General features: G+C 39.0%; 1 protein-coding gene across 1 annotated transcript in view; it reads left to right on the forward strand.

Moving 5' to 3' along the window:
- Window positions 1-17,127, forward strand: part of LOC310904784 (uncharacterized protein) — a gene marked incomplete at its 5' end in the record, with an annotated part of 195,057 nt that overhangs the window by 147,376 nt on the left and 30,554 nt on the right. The window contains one exon of the mRNA XM_083849956.1: window positions 3,333-3,461. Within this exon, the coding sequence (XP_083706082.1) occupies window positions 3,333-3,460 (128 nt within the window). The 3' untranslated portion in view covers window position 3,461. The remainder of the gene's footprint in view (window positions 1-3,332; window positions 3,462-17,127) is intronic.

Genomic DNA, 17,127 nt, shown 5'->3' on the forward strand with positions numbered 1-17,127 from the left:
GGCCTGAGCACAGCCAGTCCCAGCCCTGCAGAGTGGAATATTGGGAAACAAAGCTTGGTGTAACTTTCCCTCAGTTTCCCAAGTTGTATGTGGCCTTAGTTACTAGGGAAAAGTTCCACTCAGCCTGATTGTTTCCTTCCTTAGAAGGACAAAGAAGGTGTTCTGCAGTTGCTGATGAATGTTGCTCTGGTCACAGCTGAATAGAGTAGGACACTATTCATTTGAGAAGTGAAGCCAATCCTGTTATTTAGGACACGGACCCTTCATCACTCAGGCTCAAGGAAGTTTTCCCAGACCTTGATTCCTATCCCAGAGGTGCCCAAAAAGCAGGGGCAGCACCAGCATAGGACCCCTGGCAGGGGCTGCCGCTCGCACCCTCAGTGCTGGGCATGGGACCCTCTTCCCTCCTTCAGGCCTCAGCAGGTATTTTCCACACAGGCACAGTTTCCCTGGATAATGACAGCAGCAGCTATTTCTTTCTATATCCTTTCATCTGTATTCCCATTTAGATATAGTTTCAGCAGCTTCAAATGCAAGAGTAGCATCTTTGGGGTAGCCTGTTCCTGGGAAGGAAACGAAACCTGTTCCTAACGCAGGACAGATTTTAGGTGTTTCAACCAGAAAAGAACTCAAGTTACCTCTTTGCAACTTATGGTGAAAAATAGAAATCTGTGCATTTGCAATAGTCGGCATTTGGAAAGGTTCTGATAATAAGATATGGTGGTAATAAAACAGATTGTGCCCTCTCCGTGCACCCAGCTCTCAAATGCTCTATGATTGTTCTGCCTTCTGATGTCAGCATTCTTTAACCTCGAAATCTTTCTGCTCCACGCAGATTACAGGGGAAGATGTAAGAAATGGTAGATACAGTAGTAACTCTGTTTTGCACGGTAATCTCTCCTTGGATGTTTGAGTAAGAAACATGCAGATCCATTGTGTGGCAGTTAGAGAAAAAATGTTGAATGGGCACGTGTGGTGTTTGGCCAGAGAAGAGCGAGTGAAAGAGTGTAAGTGCCAAAAACCCAAACGTGTGCATGCTGGCTGGCAGCATGAGGAGGCCAGGAACCTGCACTGCCCTGCTCTGCAGTCGGAACCATCACGTCTTGTTCCCTTTGACTTAAGTACAATTAACAAGAGCAAAGTTTGGCCTCTGAACTGCAGAAACCCATGTGTGGTAGACTTTTTAAAAACCTTCTCAGATCTGTATTTGTGGATAATTTTGATATTTTAACACTGTATATTTCTGTGCTCCATTACTGGAAGATCTGTCTGACCTTAGCCCTCTAATTGTGCAGTAATTAGCATCTAAATACCATGCAGAACTCCCTGCAAATCAACCAATTGGAATATTAATTCTTAATCTAAATATATCCTTAAAAGTTGTACAAGTGCAAAGTCAGTATTTTCTGCCTTTTTTCTGCATCTGGTGTTTCCGTGCTGTGAAGTGGTTTGTATAGGCAAAGGAAAGCACCTCTGAAAGGGAACGTGAGATGTGATGCCTCCCCCTGCTCCCATGGGTTTAGGCCCAGAGCCCCAAATAGTGTTATTCTGTATGTGCGCTCCAAGCAAGAAAATCAAAATGTGCATCATGTCAGATCTTAGATTCCATTATTATTGACCATAACCATATGGCATAGCACAAGTCTTTTTTGATTTAGTAAAACAGCATTGGGGTAGCGATACATTTTATCTAGACAGCTTTGTGACAAGTTATAGTTGTGAGTACTAATCTCCCAGGACATATCCAAGTAATGAATAATTAAAACTAGGACTCATCATCTTACAGACCATGGAAAGGTTGGCATGTCCTTCCCACTGCTTACCCAAGAGCAAGAGGAGTTCTTATCTGGTGGATGGCCTGGCTCTTTGTGTGGTCTGGATTCAAAGAATACCACGTCTGCTTTGTTTTAGAACTGCAAAGGCAAAGTTTAATCTAATAATGTTATGAGCAGAGAATTTTAATTCTGCATTTTAGTTTTGATTTTTAAAATGAGAGACTTTTCAACCATTCAGACTAAAACTCTCAAAGATATTGGAAAAGCAAGGACATGGGGATAAAAAAATTAACCACAAAGGTGAGTCAGCCTTAAAACAGACAGTGCCTAAGAGAATTTTCCTCATTGAACATAAGGTTACTCTAAAACCTACAACTGAAAATTCAGAGGAAATGCCACAAAAGTCAAGCTGTAAATAAGAATATTCTCTTCTATTTCAGGCACACATTGCTATTCTATCAGGAGACACAGCTAACGTTCATTACCGTTTATGTAAACCCATCCCACCCCTCAAAAAAGAAATGTGCAAATAAATACATTGATCCATATGTACATTATGATAATCAGCAAGGTTTGGGAACTTTGGTCACTTTAATGATGTGATTGTATTTAACACACAAGACTGAGAGCTTTATGTCTTCAGTAGCAAAACATGAAATACTATGTGAATTAGGAAAAATCCAATAACAAACAGCAGGATGCGCCGTGCATACACATCACTGTTGTGGTTATGAGCAAATACAAGACTGTACATGATTAACCACAATTTATTCTTACTATAAACTCAGCAGACAGATGCAGAAGACATACTATAATTGCATACACATTTCCTCCCAGAGCTCAGAACCAATAAAAATAAGGTAATTTCTTATAACTTAAGACACATTCCTTACTGTTTTTAAATAAATAATAAGGTTTTAACAGGCTTGTATTGTTTTTCTTTTTCAGTTTTTGAAATAAACTGTGTTGTGAACGTTGATATGCAATGAATTAGAAACAATATTACCTACAGGGACACTGGTATTGTTTATTGAGAAAGATACTCTGGACTAAATTTATCAACCCATTTTTTATTTTATGAAGTCTCAGCTATTTTAACACATCCCGGTTTATCTAGTATTCAGAGTTCTGACGTTAAATGTTTTTGTTGTTGTTGTTTTTTGCATCACATTTTGCCATCTCCAGAAAGGATATTTTCAATTGCACAAAGTGTCTTTAAATAAAGACAAAACAAATATCCAAGCCAAATACCCAGCCTCCAGAGCTCAGAAAGTGGATACGAATTTTGAGAGTAATTAAAACTACAGAAACATCAATTGTCTCAGTGTTATTTTAAATTAAACATTTCTATACAGAATCAAAAAGTGTAATAAGAATATATCTAAATATACAGTTAATTGCATCAAAATAGCACATCCATCTGTGAGCTTTGTTCTAAGCTTGCTGAGTGAGTTGAAAATATGGAATGTGATCTGCAAACCAAGCAAGTTACTAAGTAGCTGAGGAAAACTTATCTAAAGTTGTGTGCTAAATTTCCCCTTGCGGTTCTCATTGCAGCCCTAACGAAGCAATTCCAGGACAGTCTCAACAAAACCAACCTCTACCGTGTGTCATTACTTGAACTTGACGCTCTTCCCTCTGCTGCCAGGCATTCAATTTCCCCGCAGATTTTGTCCCCTCGTTAAGGTAAGCACTCTTGAATATTCATTACCTTGAGCCAGTGTAGCCGAGAAACTTTCCTCGGCGGTACCTGCCTTGCTGTGCCAGAAAGGCTCTTCTTCGGGAGTGAGCCTTCTGGAGTCCACAAGTTGCCTTTGTCGTTTGTGTTTGGGAGCTGGGAATCCAAACAAATAAAACACAACGTAGTTGCTGAATACTCAGATCTTTAGCTGGAGAAGGCCAGTTTTTATCTTTGGTTTTCCAGTCTGATTAATCCTTTCATAAAACTGAAAGCTGCTAACCTCTGTAGCTGTATCACATGGCAGCTGCTGGAGGGGGGATAGAACAGGTTGCCTCTGCAGATCACTGTAATGTTATATTTTAATTATAGGTTGCAGTGCACTTCAGACACTCCAGCAGGACTGCCTAATTAACAAGGTTGTTCAGCTTTCACATAGTATCAATCAACTAGTTGCTGAAAATGTCTTGATCTCGTTTTCTAAGATTAAAGTATAAACGAAGGACACTTTGCTCCATTGTTACTAAACTAAGGCAGTACCATCTGGTTTGCAAATGTGATATTAAAATCTCTGGAAGTGTCTGAGGCCCCAGCTCAACAGCGCACTAAGCACAAGCTTACCTTTGAGTGTGTAAGTGGAGCCATTTATTTCAAGGGAATCACATGCATAAGGTTGAATGTAAGCTTAAGCATTTTCTTTTAATCGGAATTTCATTGACTCATTTTGAAATACAAAACCGAACTTTTCAAAATAGACAATAAGGAGCTAACCTATTTGTAACATTGGGGAAATCATAGCTTAAACAGTAGCTGAAATAAATTGAATATTCCCAATAGCGTGTATTATACAAAGCTCAGTAATACTGCCTGATAAGATAATGCCATTTTAATTCAAGAATCTTCCACAGTGTTTTATATTTAGATTCAAACTGTTAAATAAAAGTAATTGCAAGATATACACAGAAAAAAAAGAGTGAAAGAAAATGGTTATAATTAGAAAACATTTTTATCCAGAATTTGATAATCAAACATTTACTTTTAATATCTATTTGAAAAAGTGAAGCTGTGTTTACGATTGGTACTATACGAATGTTTGAGTGATGTTTCAAGGAGGTTCAGACTAGGTTTGAACTGAACTAGAAAACTTTTCTCTTGCTTCTCCCTTTCCCATTTGCTACACTCTTTGGAATGCAGTTTCTGGGAAAATTCTTACTTGTGAAACAAACAAATATATTACTTCCCCCAGGTTTGGGAACAGTTTGTAGATTTGCCACTAGCCCCAGGAGGCAGTACACTGGTCCTGAGGATACATGGTGGTGCAGGAAATCAGTTCACGATGCTCAGTTGCTGTAAAGGGAAGTTAACATGTGCCTGCCCTTCTGTTGGTACGGGTCTGCCTCCGCACTGCAGCTTGCTGAGTCAACGCCTCGCCTGCTCTGCCCCAGCCGCTGCTCCTTACCATGTGGGCCCAGAGAGGAGTTGCAGAGGCAGTGGCAAGAGCAGCAGCCTCCTGTAGGGCCCGTCTTTCTTCCCACTGCAAAGCATGGCATGGATAGCACATGCAGCGGAGACAGATGGTGCTTGCTTTCTCTGCGGTGCCATCACTTGGCACTTGCAGAGGAGAATGTGATGGCTGCTTGAATGCAAAACTGTGGATTTAAATACTAGAAACTCAAATTCACCCCTCTGAAAAGAGCAGGAGCAAGACCTCTTCCCCCGCTAACATACCACTTCAGTTCTGTTGTGATGGCATATGTGAGCTTAAGTGGTGCTCAGGGACAGATTTTACTCATAAAATCATAAATGGATTTCATTAAACCTATGTGGTCTCTAATATATCAGACATAGTTGAGCCTCGGAAGTTTAAAAAAAAAAAAAAGAAGAAGAAGAAAGAAAAGAAGAGAAAAAGATATATTGGTTCTTTCCCCTCTTCCCCAAGTATGAATCATTGATATTTATAAATAAACACTGGAAAATATCAAAATTAGAGTAAGAGCAGCATAAAACCAAGGTAGTGACCTTGCTGGGAAACAGAAGAAATTAATGTATTTATATTGGTGTGCATTCAAATCAGGAACAACATTTTTAAACCTAATTAGAGAAATACATAACCTTCCTCTTTGGAGCCCTCAAGAAAAGCCAGCACAAGTGTCCATGACCACAGAAGGCTGAGTATTCAGTGAAGCAGAATAAAATACTGTCTTTACTAGTTTTGGTAGTTTTGAAAATGTTTCAGCATCCTTTTACCTTGAAACATACTCCTTTTCCTTTAAGTTGTATTCATCGTTGATGTGTTGTAAGCTTAAATTAAAGGACAAATCCATGTAGTTTCCTCATTCTTTGTCCTTATTCTTTGAACAAGCTCTTACAGGCATAGTGTATGCATCCATTTTACATTGGACTTAAAAAAAAAAATTAGTTATTCCTATGGTTTTGAAAGGATAGTTTTTTCTTATAAATGCTGGTATTTTATTAACATTCTGCAAACGAATATCAGAGCAAGAGCTCTGTTTAAAGTTGTAATGTGCTGAATATCTAGTAACTATTTAGGTTAAAAAAAACTTTAGTGTTTTTATAGTGTGGTTATCTTGAAAAGCCATGTAGTGGTAAAGCTTTGTGGATTAATTCCTTTGAATCAGCAAAACTGCTTCAGATTAACAATTCTTTTAGCTGGTGGCATGTTTTTTTATTCTATATAATAACAAACACGATTAGCACAGAGGTACTATGCTCTCCGTAACCTGTTTGTAATTGGGAGAATCTGCAGTATGTATTCTACAGTCCAGCTCACATTGAAGATTGAAATGTAATTACAGTACAGGCAATCTCATCTCTAGTAATTACAGTTGTTGCCATCGATCCAATTAACCAGGATAACTAACTCCTCTGAGCCAGAGTTGACAAAGCTTTCTGGCTAAACCGAGATTGCTGTAAGAGTTTTGTTGGGTTTTTGAGACTTTTCGATTGCCAAAACACCAGTGCTTGAAAAAATAGATAACAAATATTGTGAATTATGGCTTAGGAAACCAAAAGCAAAACCTGCTTTCACTTCTTGCTCAGGACTGAAACTTGTAACTGCGACTTACACGGCAAACAGCAAAAATGCAAAACAACCCTGACATAAATGAAAAGGATGTAGAAAGGGGCAGGCCTGCTTCTTGATGTATGGATCAGGGATACGCTTGGTTCTCCCATGGGTGAAGTGGTACAGAGCAAGAGGCAGTCAGTGTCTGCCTAAGGCCATGTCTGCAGTGTCCAGCAAGGGTGGCACAGGGAGCCCCAGGCTTGCCAGACCTGTAGCACTGGGTTGGCACACAGGTGTCTTTTACAGTAAAGGTCTTCTGTGGTTCCACCGCAGTGCTGTGCCAGCATAGATGTACAATTTTCTTCCATGGTTGTGGGCACTCCCAGTTTAGGACAAGATAGTGAAATTTCATGCAACTAGGTAGCACTTCTTCACAGCTGTCCCTGGTGAGTTCACTGGGACCACTTGATATATAAAGTACTCTCCTGTGGGTTTGAAGTGTTCACAGACTAGTTTTTAGATAAAAGAAGACTTCCAGATTCTTTATATGTCAGGCACTTTTCCAAACCCAAGCTAAACTGCTAAAATATGATGTAACTAGGCTGCCTGACTTTTTGTAAAAACAAGTCATGGAGATGTAAGTGGGCCAGAGCATTTGTTCCTTGCTTCTTTCGGAAGACTCCAAGACTCCACAGTATTGCTATAGTAGGCTAAAGGCTTCAGTGTTGGCCAACCTTCAGGGCTTTTTAGGAAAAAAAATACCAGTTTCAAGCTGGGGGGGGGGGAGGGGTCTATTTTCAGAATTTTTCTTCAATTCTAAGAGTATAATTTGACAGACTGTTTTGAACAAAACAGTAATTTATTGCCTTTCTCAGAGTTTTGTCTAGATCTTTCTTGACCTTAGCAACACTCCAAAATACATGAAATGGCCGTTACGCCTGTGTTAGCAATGACAGTGACAACTGTAAGCATGAAGCTGGAAAGTTCCAAAACAGTTCACCATCAGGCTTAACACATATTAGAAAACTTCTTTCTAAAATGTCACCAGAAGAAACCAAATTTTACAAAAATTCCTCTTAATTGCATCCCAGACCATAGTCATAGCAGGGCAAAATGTACTATAGGTAGGCAGTTCTAATTGATGCCTTTGAGGATTTCTTTTTGCAACACACTGGCCATGGAGAAATTCCCCTCTCCAAGAACAAAGATATCAATTTATTCAGTATGCTGTAAGAGAGAATGAATCCACACACCCAAAATCCATGGCATCTTTCATTCCTCAGTAAAGCAATAGATAGGTCCTTATGTGCAGTACTTTGCTTTTAGTTGTATTTATAGCACCATTGAAGAAAAGAAGTCTATTGGATGTACTCACTATGGGACCATATATACTCAAGCATGTGAGCAGGATATAAAATTATCCACTAGGTGCAGTGACTGCCTGTGCACTATACGCATTCCTCTATGTGTAATGTTAAAAAGAGTAAAATATAGAAAAAAAGAATTGCGAAGCCATGTCCCATCAATAATACAAGGTATTGTAAAAGGGCCATAAATTGGGAGGACAGCTCGTTGGTTTGGGCTTTGGCTTGGTTTTGTTTTGTTTCTTCAGTGAATGTGTTTGTCCAAGAAAAACCGTGCAGTGAATCAGTGTTCTGGTTGTAGTTGTTTTTTAAGAAATGTTTTCTAGCTTTTTTCTGAGCAGCAAAACTAGCAGCCAGACTTAATGAGTTTGTGTTTTAACATCCACTCAAGTTTTTTTGGTCTTCTACATTTGCATATAGAACACTTCTAATACAAAGGACACCTTAGAGGTGTGTTTACTGTCAACTATAAACTGTGTAGTCTTTTCTTTCCCTGCTCAACCCTTTGCTGTATTGCTGCAGCATCGGTCAGTGGGTCTTCAAGTCTTTAGGGAACAATGATTATTCTTTCTGGAGGAGAAGGATGGCAGCTGCTAATGCATAGGAGCTAGTTCTTCTCCCATGAAAGTCCATGAAGAAACTCCCAACGAGTTTAGTGGGAGCAGAAATTTAGGCATGTTTGGCACTGTGGAAAATCCTTTTCCAAACAGAAAAAACAGATACATAAACTTGGTCATTTTCTCAAATGTTCGTACACAGCACAGTGATAGACTGGGTCTAAAAACCACATATGAAGGAGCTGAACCTGAGCGAATGTTGCACTTCAACCACTGTCTCCTAGAGATTGCCAGAGCAGGTCCTCTCAAGCTGCCTTTTTTTTCATCTGTTTTAGGTTCCCTTTGTTTTACATGGTCTAATCCTGCTCAGTGATATCTTTTTCTCATGATTGATCATTTACATATGTACCTGCATCTTAGACTTTTTTGGGTACATTCACCGTTTTACATAATAGGAGGGGAGCACAGCTAGCTAGCACATTAAACTGCCTCTGCAATACCATGCTCCACTGTGCATCTGAATGACACATTTTCTGGCTGTGCAACTTAGCATGCATGTTTTCTTAATATTCAGAATTAGATCTGTAAACATCTTAATAAATTTGGGAAAAAAATCCTGTTCCAATATTCCTTTGTTCAGGTTTTCATTAAAGAAAAATTCTTGACTTTCCTTTCTCTCAAGTTGTAAATCCATAGCCTCTGTGAAAAAATACTCTCTTCCCCTGTTCTGCACAGCTCATTAGCACTTCCCTCTGTACACTTATTTCTGGTGCCATTTATTTCTTCTGATATCATATTATGCAAATGTAATACACAGCCTCGCTGTATAAATAAGAAGCCTTCCTTAGCACTTATGTCTTTTTTCAAGCTCTACAAAGCGCATTTCACAAGCCTAGTTGCTCTAAAACAATTCCACGGATTGGATAAAGGATAAAAAATGTGTGAGAAGAAAATCCCCAAACAGTTAATCTTAAAGGTCACAGACTAAAGTAGTTGAACTTCATAAAATGGGACCCTGTGTCCTGAAGGCTGGCCAGGAACGTCTTATGTGAGGAGAAGTGAAATCTTTGCATGTCTAATGGTAGATTTATGGCTAGACACAAGCTCTGAGGAAGACTGGTTGTTTTTTGTAATCCTAAACACAGTTGTTTTGTTAATTGGAAAGACCTTTTAATACAACTGAATGGTGGATGCTTTTCAAATAACCCAATTCAAAAACTAAATCCTTGCTTGAAAGCTGAAGCAACAATGCTGCTTTTCCCAATAGTCTTCATATTTGGAAACAATTGTTTGGTTTTATACTCCTACCAGGATGTGTCAAGACTAGAGCTGGAATTTTCTGCCTGTTTCTAGCTTGGAAAAAATATATTTAAATGCCAGTCTCAGCTAACACAAAACATTTTTGACCTGAGACAAAGAAATCTATTTTATAAGGGGGCTATTTACCTGCTTTTTAACACCCCCATGCTCCCCAAATAGATCTGTCAGTTTCAAAATGCAACTGGAACAAAAAGTCAAAAATATTTTGGAACAAAAAGTCAAAATATTTCACCTAGAAGATGTCAATGAATAACATTTATACTTCTCTGGTTTTACTTTTTTTGGCCAAACTATTTTCTAACACGATCTGACTTTCTGAATAGTTTAATTCCCTCAGAAACTGCATGTCTGCACATTTTATGTACTCTGAAAACATTTTCAAACTCCTCCAGTCATCATGCAGGTACCGCTAAGATTTGCAATAACTTCACCCTCACTCCACAAAGGCAGTCCTTTAAGTCATGCTTCAGCAGCGTGCCCTAACGTGAAGCATGGGACGGGCTTGCCCAGGCTGCCCGCTGCTGAGGGCAACCAGCACGCTCGTTTGTCTGCAGCCGCGCAGGGTCAGGCCCAGGTTAGGAGCTCGTGCTTTCATAATGCACGTGCCAGCTTGCTCTGTGACTCTAAACCTGTTATCTCGAGCCAAAGTTTTGTTTTCGCTCATATCTACACATATCTAGGACTTTATCCTGGAAATTCTTGCTCATACCAGTAAATTTCATTGCCGGGAGATTCCCTTTGAAGGCAAGGCACCTGTTTTCAATATGCCCAGAAGCACGTGCAGACAGGATTGGGCCTACAATCGATACACAAACACTTGTGCAGTCAAACACCCCATTTGTATATGTTAATCTTTTACAACGTTAAGGAAGTTGTGCTAGGAAAAGCTCATTTTCCCTGAAGATTGTCAGCCTTAATAAGAACTAAGAAACTAGAACAAAGTCATCATGAATTCTAATGTATTTGAACATATGGCCCTAGGACCTGTTATTACCATATCAGTCAGATAAAGGAGTGGGAGCGTGGTTGCAACAGCACAGAAGGAAAAAATGTTAACACTGCAAATCAACTCTTTTAATTTTAAAGAAATACTCAGTCCATGAATTGAGTTTCCAATTTTAAGAAAGTCTTGCTTGCAGATAATATAAACTTCTTACAATTCTCATTTAAATAGTATTTTTGTCATCATTGGTGAAGCATTCCTTTTCTCTTTAAAACTGTGTTGTGGTTGGATTTATTTTTTTTTTCTCTAAATCTACTTCTAGAGTGAATAAGGGCATTTTGTTATAGGCGTACTGGTTGTTTACTGGTTGTTCATGGTTGATTAAAAGGGTAAGTAAAATAATCTCTAGCAGAGAGAAGTGAAATCAGGTCAGAGTCCATTTCCAAGGCACATCTAAAAACCTAATCAGTTCATATAGTCTCTGTCCTCCAGCTCTCAAATGTATATCAGCACAGGCAAATGTACACTCCCCAGATCTCTAAAGAGCGATCAGCTGACGCTTCCAGTTGCATGTGTATGTGTGAGAGAGAGGGAAATGTATGAAACCATTTAATTAATGTATCTGGAGCAAGAACTGGACCTGGGGTAGCTACGGACTTAATGAAAGGTTTAATCAGGCTTACCAGTAAACTAGAACTCCAAACCATCTTACACAAGTACAGTGTGACTTTTGCTGTTAATTCGTTGTAGACATTATGGTATTCACAGAATTTTTTGAGGAAGCAGAAAAGGCTTTATAAATGGATTCGATGTTTTTATACGATTTGCAGTCAGCATGGATGCCTGGCAGCAGGTTAGTGAGTCAGGATAAGAGGTCTGGTTGGGTTTCATGAATGCAGATGGTGCAGAGCCGAGATGGATGGTAGTGTCTTGTGATGAACTACTACCACCATGTTCCAAAGCATATTGCACCATCTGGATTGTGATCATTTGAAAATTTCTTGGTTTATATGTCATTAAAACATTTCTAAAGCTTTTCTTGAGGTTTATAGCAATCTTTTTGCTAACTTTACAGCTGAGCAAATATTGAAACATTTGGTGAATCATTTTTAATAATTGCATTAACTTCCATCAGCTTTTTTTTTAAAAAAGGATTTTGCTTCGACAATGTTCAAGTGTTTTATTTCCTTCCACAAATATCTACATAAATTAGCTTGCTCAAGATAGGTAGAATTTCTCTTGTATAGAGGCTTTTCTCTTGTATAGATGGCTCACAAAGTCTGTACATTTTACCATGTTTATCTTTGAAACAAAGCTGAAATAACATCTAAATGCAGCTTTTAAGAGGTGTAGAGGCCTTGAGATGGCCTTCTACTCCCAGCTGTACTTCATCCAGCTTATTGTCTAAGTGAAATTCAGGTAGGGAAGAGCAAAGAGTAGATTATTCCCTGATTCAGTGGGTAAATTTGAGAAACTTGAGGTAATCGTTTTGACCAATGACAGTCTCTTTACATAAAGGATACAGTAGCAAAACAGGAGTGTTTAAGGGGCCTGTACCTATTTGGGAAGGGTGCATTTTGGGTATCAATATTATTCCTGCAATAAAATATGTCTAGTGAGAAGACAATTACTGCATTGTACAGCCAAGATCAGACAGCAAGTTGTGTGTTTTTAGTTGGTACCCTACTATGGCTGCTTTCGTAGCTTGTGTAAAAGAAAGGAGAAGATGAGGCAGCAGCCTGGCAAGAGCTGAACTTGTCCTTGCTTTAGAGCTGCTCATCCAACAGCTGCAGTGAAAAGGAGAGGTGAAGTCGGAGCCTGGTCCTGGATTTGCCAAGCTTGCTGGGGATTGGTGTCTGGCATCACCCTGACTTTTCCAGGGTAGCCACATTTGTCATTAGAAAACACAATATTTGCACTGAGATATGCTTGCCTAGCCAGTCCTAGCTTTTTTCAGTAGGATTTTCAGTCCTGTTTTTTTGTCAGCAGGATTTAGGTTTATGTAGTAAGGAATGTGATTTGAGACTGGGCAGGGAAAATGTTATTTTCTACTATACCAAGTATTAAACTGAACAGCCAAGCACTTTTTTTCCTAAGATTTAGTCCAATAGGATTCACAGAAGGCTGAAAGCTGGCTCTAGGAACAACCTTTAGGCTAAAAGTCTGTCTTCTTGATTGTCACACAATTTTGCAGTTACGTCTTTACGCAATGGTCATTCTCTTTGTTGGGCGTATTTTCCTTTGGTGGCTGCTTTTGTAATATATGCTTGTGCATTCATAATGTCTTAAGGAAAATTTCTCATTACTCTGCAAAAAGGCAGGCAGAAACTTCTGTGGAATGCTGAGTATGAACAAGTTTAATGCTAATAGCAATTGTCACCTAGTCAACAGAAAGGGATGGAAGCCTGTGCCTCCATCAAAATTTGTTAACATCACAAGACTTGAGTATCCCAAAGATAGCCCAGAGAAGTTGTGCATGCCCTATCCCTGGAGGTGTTCTAGACGAGGTTGGACGAGGCCCTGGACAACCTGGTCTGGTGGTGGCATCCCTGCCCATGGCAGGGGGTGTGGAACTAGATGACTTTTAAGGCCCCTTCCAACCCAAGCCCTTCTATGATACTATGATTCTGTGATCTGCTAAAAACTCATCACATACAAACAGGATTATTTGCTGAAAAGCTTTGCCAAAAGATTTTGAATTATGAATGAAGCAAAACAAGTTGTAAACTGTTCACTGACAGATCACAAACAGAATGAGAGGCTAAATTTGTGCACTATAAATTCACTATAATTTGTTTACTCAGGTCCAGCCAGTTTATAGGTTGCACTGGAAATCTGCCAGGTCTTGATGGGGCTGAGGCTCTGTAATTCAAGAAGAAACCTTGTTACCGCTTATGATAAGAGGTTCTCAGTACTTCTCATGATAGAAAGCCAAATGAAATGAAAGTAGATCTCGATATACTCAGCGCTGAATTTCAATACTACTTGTGGGCAATTGGGTCAAAACATCATGTCACTGGACTTGCGCCACCAATACTGCCTGTAAGCCAGACTGAAGGGGTGGTATCATATGTCAAACACTAATGTCCAGGAAAGAACAGTGTTAGCCACACAGAAGCCACATAAGCAAGAGCCTAATAATGAGAAATGGACTGGGATGTCTGAACAACAGTTCCCTAGAATACTATTATAGGTCCACATGACTCAAGAAAAATGTGCATGCAAACTGTTGAGAAACTTCTCTTTATGCCCTTGAATCATGCCCAGTTTCTGCAAATACAGGAGAACAGATTGCTGATAATACAGCAGGGGGCAGCAATGGAAAATGACCCTTGGAGATTCCACGCTGAGTGTATTTTGCAAACAATAAACATGTACAGGGTAAATAAAACATAAAAAGACCAGACCAGAACCAACCCTAAATAGATCCTCTAGGAGTAATCCTACAAAAGCAGAACATTCAGGCAGTGGCATAACTTGGAAAATGTCAGCGTAAATATCATCCTTTTCTCCTTATTCTCAGCCCTAAGCAAATCTCCTGCTACAGAGTGATTTTTTTTTACTACAGCTGTCAGGAGAAGGGGTGCCACAAATCAAACCGCCTCTAGGGCACTTGGAAGCCTGGCGGTTTGGTATCATGCTATTGCATGAGAAATACCATGTGGAAAAGACTGTTCATTTTACATTGTCTAAACAAGAGAAATGAAGAGAGCATACTCATAGCAAGGAGAAACAGAAACTCGATATTTAAGCTCCTTGCACAGTAATAATTGCAGAGGATGTTGACACAGATGACCAACTGATGCAACCTCTGTAGCTCTATTTTTTTCAGTGGCCACCTGTGAGGACCTACCCTGGTGTTGTTGCCATGTCCTTAAAAAAACATTAGTTTTAGTGAGACTGTGCCCCTTGGTTAATTAAAAGAAATTAAGTTTATTCTAACAATAAGATACATTCAAGTTTCAAAAACACTCCTGTGTCTAAAACCCAGTTTTTTAGGGTTAAACAATTTTCCGTGAGTCAGCTAAGAGCAATCTGCTACAATCAGAGCTCTGGATAATGGCTGTATTTCAGACATACATTATGTGCACTTTAAGCAGATAAGTGTTAGAAAACTAAGTTGAAATAGCTTTCTTGTGAACTGTGCTAATACAGAATGGGGAGGATGGTCTAACTGAAACTTGAACAAAGGGGAGAAAGAGATAATTGGAAAGACTTAATTCTGAAATGGTAAGTGTGTGTGAGGGACACAGGAAGACAGAATTATTACTATGTCCAAGCACTTCATGCCCTGCAGAAGCAAAGAGGGTAATTTGGATCCATTTTCATTTACCAATCATGCCTTTTGAAGTGATGGAGTTTGGCAAGGATGTTTATGACTTGTTTAACAATTACTAAATGAGACTTTCCATTAAAAAAAATATCAAGCTGACTCTGAAATGGACTCACCTTTCTCTCAGACATGACTGCTGTTTGATTGTATTAGCTTAAATGATGTCTTGAGACTAGCATAGCCCACAGAGAATTGTCATTTGTAGTACTTAACATTTATTCAGAGAACAAAGATTACACTGATCTAACAAACAGTAAGCAAAGAAAAAAAAAAATAAAATCCTGGGTGATTATAAAGATAAGTGTACCAGTATTTGATTTGGAGAACTCTGACTTGTCTGCTCTGATATGCATTAGAGAGATTTACACTTTCTGCCCAAATGTTCTTTTAGAGATACTTACTGTACCTACAGCAGGCTTTGCTGAAACTGCAATCCCAAAGATACATGTAATATGATTTTAAAGCAATAAGATAACTCCAGTGTTTCATTCTAAAGATGAAACTTTATGAATTTTAAACAAACTCTAAGTAAAACGCACTCATGCTGCAAATATTGCATAAATTGTTCCCCAATTTTACTTAATTGGATGGCAACTTGTTAGCGTCAATATTCCCTAGCACATTTGTTTCATAACCATATGAATGGCAGAAGCAAATGATGCTTGTTAGATATATACATTGATATTTTTTACCTTGTGTAGCTACTTGAGGTAATCTTAAAATATATGCCTCGCCTTCAGATGTGACAGCTGTTCCATTTTATTTCATTTTAAGAGCTTCAACCCATATTAGATTAATCAGTCTTTCCAGACTGTTATCCAGTGTTATCCAGAAGCTTTCTCTATTTCAGGCTGCTAAAACAAAGAGTATTTTGTATTTAGCATATTAAAGTCAGCTTATTAAAAATCAAACACAGTATCATCTTTACAATGTAAAACGTGTGAATCATTTATACATTTTTTGCTGTCAAATGATGTTTGACAATAATCATATGATAATGAAATGTATAATTAATAATAAAAATGCCAACATCTGTTAGGTTGTTATTACAGACTGATTCTAAGAGTACTATTTGGAATATGTCATCATTAACCTAATTCATATTAAAATCCCTTAAATACAATCTGTTTTCATTAGTTGCTGATTTAGATAGGTACAAGGCATACAAAGGAGGTTCTATTTTTGCCCTTTTTTATTAACCACATTTTAAAAAACACCTCTAAAACTGTTAAATTAGTGTACATGTCCTACTGATAGGTGAATCCAGTTAGATGAATATGTTGGGTTCAACTGTGATTGACTCAGCCACTGCCTGAGCTAGTTTAGCTTAGATGTTGGTTTGCCTGCTCTCCTGCCCACCTGCCTCTTCAGTTGTTCTTTGTGCTTTCTTGCTGCCAACAGAAAATACATTCAGGTGCTTGTGCTGTTCGTGGCTGCAATGTGCAGGCCCTTGAGCTGATTTTATACAGTCATACCCTGCCTGTGTATCACCCTGAGACACTCCTGCAGGTTGAGAAGAAAAGGTTCTGAGGTCAGGCTCCCATGGAGGCCTGATCAGTAACAGATGTCTTCCATGAAAGAAAAAAAAAACTGTAAATGTATGCAGGTATACATGTCTATGTATGTATGTGTGCTTATTAAGCATATTAACAATTGCCAAGAGAAGTATTGGACACTTGGAAAATTTGTATGGTGAGCAAACAGAGGCTGTTGCAGAGAAGAAATTCCCATTCCTTCTATCTGCCATCTGCAGGGAAGATCTTACCTACCAGGCAAACTGCGAGGGACTGCAGAAAAGCAGCCCATAAAGCAAGTCTGCCTGTCTTTTAACATGCAAATTAAAGTCATCCTCCAGTAGTCTGAAAACACTCTTGGGATGTGCAGAGGCCATCTGAAAGCTGCTAGCTTCACAATAATGGGTGTGAAAACATCTGGCCATGGATGGAGATCTCCGAGAAACATTCCATTCTTCCAGCCGCAGGTGAACTGGGAGGCATTGCAGCTGAATTGGGAGGCACTCTGTCATTTGTGTGCTTGGAGTCTGTCGGTTGTGTGTGTCCCTGTGCAGTGTTTCCCTGTAAAGTTATTGTCTATTAAAAACAGCAGAACCAACAGCTCTGTACAGAAATGCA

Source organism: Anser anser (assembly GCF_964211835.1).
Source record: "Anser anser genome assembly, chromosome: 10".
In the NCBI taxonomy this organism is placed as follows: domain Eukaryota; kingdom Metazoa; phylum Chordata; class Aves; order Anseriformes; family Anatidae; genus Anser; species Anser anser.